The sequence below is a fragment of the Quercus lobata genome, chromosome 8 (assembly GCF_001633185.2).
Source record: "Quercus lobata isolate SW786 chromosome 8, ValleyOak3.0 Primary Assembly, whole genome shotgun sequence".
Classification (NCBI taxonomy): domain Eukaryota; kingdom Viridiplantae; phylum Streptophyta; class Magnoliopsida; order Fagales; family Fagaceae; genus Quercus; species Quercus lobata.
In genome coordinates, this window is record NC_044911.1 from 1,844,577 (window position 1) to 1,848,975 (window position 4,399).

The window sequence follows — 4,399 nt, forward strand, 5'->3', positions numbered from 1 at the left end:
TGGTTTAATTTAGATGTTAAATTAAAAAAATGATGTTTTGATTGTCAAATAATGAAGTTTGTAATTAAACTTAAATGAGTATATTTCATGAAATAGAAGTAGCTATAGCTGCTGGCTGGTATTGATTTTATCAGTGCTAATGCTTAATTGGATAACAATTTGATTTTCCAAAAAGCTTTTATTATTAATGCAGGAAAGTATTTGATTTTATTTTTTTGACACAATATGAAGAAATAATACAACTCTGAAATAAGTTCATATAGGTAGGAAAATATAAAATTCCAATATCATTTGTGTCTTTGAAGCTTCTTCTTCGTTGATGACTTTTGTTTTGTAGCTTTTCGATGATTGATCAGATCTTGAAGGAACAGGTTATCGTCATTTGGTTCCGCATCTTCAACATTAGAGGCAGAACTCATTGATGGGATGGCATAATCATTGTCTTCTTGTTTTGATCCACTTGCATCATTATTTGCGTTTGTTAATGGTTTTGTATCAAGAACTTGAAATGTGTTTTTGTCTGAAGTTTGATCTACTCTTTTCTTGATTTCATAATTCTCCAATGTTTCCTACACCAAAGTGTGTTTATTAAATTATATTGCAGATTTTTTTTTTTTGAATGAATTTGCAAATAAATATAGCAGTAGAAAGCTTACTGTTGTGATATCAACATTATTTGTGGGTGGATCACTTGGATCATTATTTGTGTGTGGGAATGGTTTTGTATCAATAACTTCAGATGTTTTGTTGTTAGAAGTCTGGTCTAGACTTTTCTTGATTCCATCCTTTTGCGGTGGTTCCTTAAACACAGTCTGTGGATTAAAACACAATGTTTGATTTTGCAAATAATGGTAAGTTTGTAATTGTTGATAGCTTACTGTTGCGCTATGATTAAGTTTCATTGCTGTTTGATCATTTGAAATTTGTCAAACAGCTTTTCAATTGTATATAACTCCCAAGAAAAGTATAAAAATAAAAAGACATAGAAAAAGTATTATGGAAACCCAATGAGGGAAACAGAAACCCTAAATACATGTGACCAAATCTAATAGTGGAGAAGTTCTTGAGTAAATGCAGCTTATTTGATCAGAGTAACATAAAGAGTAATCATTCAATTATCACTGGCTTGGGCATTAATATTTTTACAAATGCCTCTAATTGAACATTATGCAATAGTAGTTTAAAAATTGTCAAATTTGAAAGTTACATATCCCCTATCGAGATATTGCAAATAAAAAATTGCCTGCAATTTAGTTCTTTCTTCCAATTTCATTAAAAAATTTCCATTAAAAATATATCATTCTCACATGAAATAGATCTATAAAATTAATTAAAAATATTTTTTTTCATAAATTAATTACATACTTTCAACTTCAGTTATTAAATTGGAAAGATGTATTGAAAATATGTGGAAGACGTATTGCTCAAAAAAGAATTGAAGACATAATCTATATATCTATATATATAATAATAGGTGAAGCTGAGAGAAACTCAAATTAAAATTCCAAATTAGAGTTCCAATTTTACGCCATGTATCCTAAATTATTTATTCTTAAAGAGTTTTATTTCTTAATTTTAGCATCAAATATGTGATTATATCAGAAATATTTATCCAAGTGAGTTATTAAGTATAAAAACCAAAAGAGTCTAGAATAAATAAATCATTAAAAAAAAAAAGTTCTTCACAAAAAAAGAAGGGGCAATTTATATTTTATACATAATAATATCCATACAATTTTTTTTTAAAGAGTTAATAAAATATAAAATTGACTATCAATAGTATTTAAATTATATATATATATATATATGAATTATATTATGTATCATGCATATGCATATGCATGGAGTTACAAGCTAGTTTATATAATGTTTGAACTAAAGAACTAATTTGCTGTGCTTTCTATTTTTTTTTTAAAAAAAAAAAAAAACTAATTTGAACTAAAGAACAAATTTTTTAACTAATTTGAATTAAAGAACTAATTTTTTTAACTAATTTGAACTAAAGAACTAATTTTTTGAAGTATGTAATTAACTAATTAACTAAATAAGAGCAAATCATTTTACAATACGTCTTTCAAGTTAATTACATATTTAATGGTTAGTTGAAACTTGCAAGTAAGAACCACCCAGATTAATAGGATGGATAAAATGTTTACTATAATATTTTGCTCTTCTTGAAAGATGAATTTTGCTCTTCTGTCAGTATTATACACCGTGTGGAAAGAAAGACAGGAAGGAAGGAAATTAAATAGGCAGCCATTATTGTGAAAATGTAGAGCAAGAAGGTAGGTAGCTTTCAAACTCGCTGTTTTCTCACGCAATACCTATAGTAGTATAGATCATTGTGAATTAAGTTCAATGCATAATTAACCGTTTTTCCTCACTAAAACAACCGCAATAAACAGGACCCAAAAAAATCTAACCTTGGCAACTGAATCCAATGCAATTGACACAAAAAAGTGTAGATAACATTAGATATCCATGCCCATCATTGTAAATTCAATTCAATATATAATTAATCAAGCACCCATTAACCATTATTCCTCACAGAAACAAACCCAAAAAAAAAAAAAAACTAGATTTATAAAATTTATACTTGGACTATGGCTTGGATAGTACACTCTGTAGTGGAGTGCTCTACAGTTTTCGCTTTCAATAATCTGCCCTTTACTATTCTCACTAACAATCAACAAAGGTCATTTTTTTTTTAAAGCATTTACTAATTTGTTACAAGCAAGAACCTACAAAAAATGATACACAAAAACAAACTAACCTAAGTAAAAAAAATTTAAAAATCACATAAATGCTTGAAACACACAAATCTAAAACTTATATGACAATTTCAAACATCATATTTGCTATTCCTAGGAACCACAATGAATCACACCAAGCTAAAACTTATATGACAATATTAGTTAGAGCCTTTGAGGTATGTATCATAATTTGTGTGAGGGTATGAAGGAGCATATAAAAAGTTAAAATAAAAGAAATATCTCTTATTGTTTCTATAGATTAAACCCAATTTATCACCACTTTTAACCCCATTCCTCCCCTTTTCTCTTTTAGGTATTACAAAAAGTATTGGAAAACTTTAGCCCACAACATTCTCATAAACTAAACATAATTTCACAAATGATGATTTAAAAAATGAAATATTATTAGGAACTCCTTATATTGCCTAATTGTGCTAAGTGCTAACATATCCTGGATTGTACGATAACTTGAAAACAATATATTAAAGCAATCACAATATAATGCACACACAATGAACATGACAAATCAACTCTAACATTTGTGAAATCACCCAAGAGGAAAAACTCACAGATTTGTGTAAAATAAAGTCTTGATAGTCACAAATTTACAATCAATATTGTGGTATCCAAAACCATTGTAGCCGTTTTTGGGCTTGAAATTTTTGGGCTTTGTAGATCGTGGGCCGATGGATCTAGTGGTGGCACCCATTTTGTGACAATTTTCTTAGATTTGTGCAGATTTGAATGACAAACCCGCGGGACGTTTAGGAGTTTATGGCGGTGCGTGGTGGCTCCGCTGTTGAAGATCTTCCTGGGTTTTGTTCATCAAAGTCCTTAGAAGATTTTTGTGGGTTGATTTTTTGTGAAACCTTGTCAGAAATTGTAGAAATCTGGAGTGGGAGACCGCAGCCATTGTTGGACGTGTTGCCACTTTGGTCTTCTTTAGCGGTGGCCATCCTGACAATCTTTGACAATTCAAGCAGGAATGGCTTCAAGGTAACCACCGAGTGTCTCTACTGTCTCTAAAGGGGTTGGTGACATAGTAGAATAAGGAGCTTCCTTTGCTGGCCTAGAACCTCATTCATAGTCTAGTGCTATAGTTTTTCCTCTCTGCAGGCCTATAGGTTGTTTCTGAGGTCTAGTGTAATTTTTTTCTTTCTAACAGCATGATACATTTATGAGCACCATTTTCTTTCCAAGGTTTGGCGTAGACTTCCTTGACCTTTAGTGCTTGTAAAATTTGACTTTGAGCTCCACAAATCTCTATATAAGGCCATCCGGGGCATGCATTGAGTTTGTACAAACAACATCTCTGGTGGGTAGCATAATTCTCTAAGCTTAGAGAAATTATGCCTTTCTTTTTTTTTCTTTTTCTTTTTGTTTTCTTTTTTTTTATATATATTTTTTTTTCTTTATGACTTGCTTTATTTGTACTAACCTCTTTTTTTTTTTTTTTTTTTTTTTTTTTTTTTTTTTCACAAACTTAGTTTGTACTAACTTTTTTTTTTTTTCACAGGCTAGAGATTAAAATGAAGCTCTCTCTTTGATTTTTTTTTGTTTTTTTTTGTTTTGACGTACCATGAGATTTTCTTCTGATAAGCTCTTTGTTGTTGCTTGTTTTTGTTATGCAGCATGCTTTCCTTGGC

General features: G+C 29.8%; 1 protein-coding gene across 1 annotated transcript; it reads right to left on the reverse strand.

Annotated features, from left to right (window-relative positions):
- Positions 1-287: 287 nt before the first annotated feature.
- LOC115955467 lies at positions 288-3,709 on the reverse strand. Its single transcript, XM_031073590.1, has 3 exons — positions 3,623-3,709; positions 657-812; positions 288-569 (listed from the first exon to the last, which is right to left on the reverse strand). The coding sequence occupies exons 1-3, from the start codon at positions 3,707-3,709 to the stop codon at positions 288-290; spliced, it is 525 nt and encodes a 174-aa protein (XP_030929450.1).
- Between the last annotated feature and the right edge of the window lie 690 nt (positions 3,710-4,399).

Excerpts from the sequence above, each read along its gene's own strand:
- LOC115955467 (XM_031073590.1), bottom strand. The coding sequence starts at position 3,709 with ATGGCCACCGCTAAAGAAGACCAAAGTGGCAACACGTCCAACAATGGC. Across the intron at positions 813-3,622 it reads TTTCTACAATTTCTGACAAG|ACTGTGTTTAAGGAACCACC; the intron begins GTTTCACAAAAA and ends TTTAATCCACAG. Across the intron at positions 570-656 it reads ATAATGTTGATATCACAACA|GAAACATTGGAGAATTATGA; the intron begins GTAAGCTTTCTA and ends ACTTTGGTGTAG.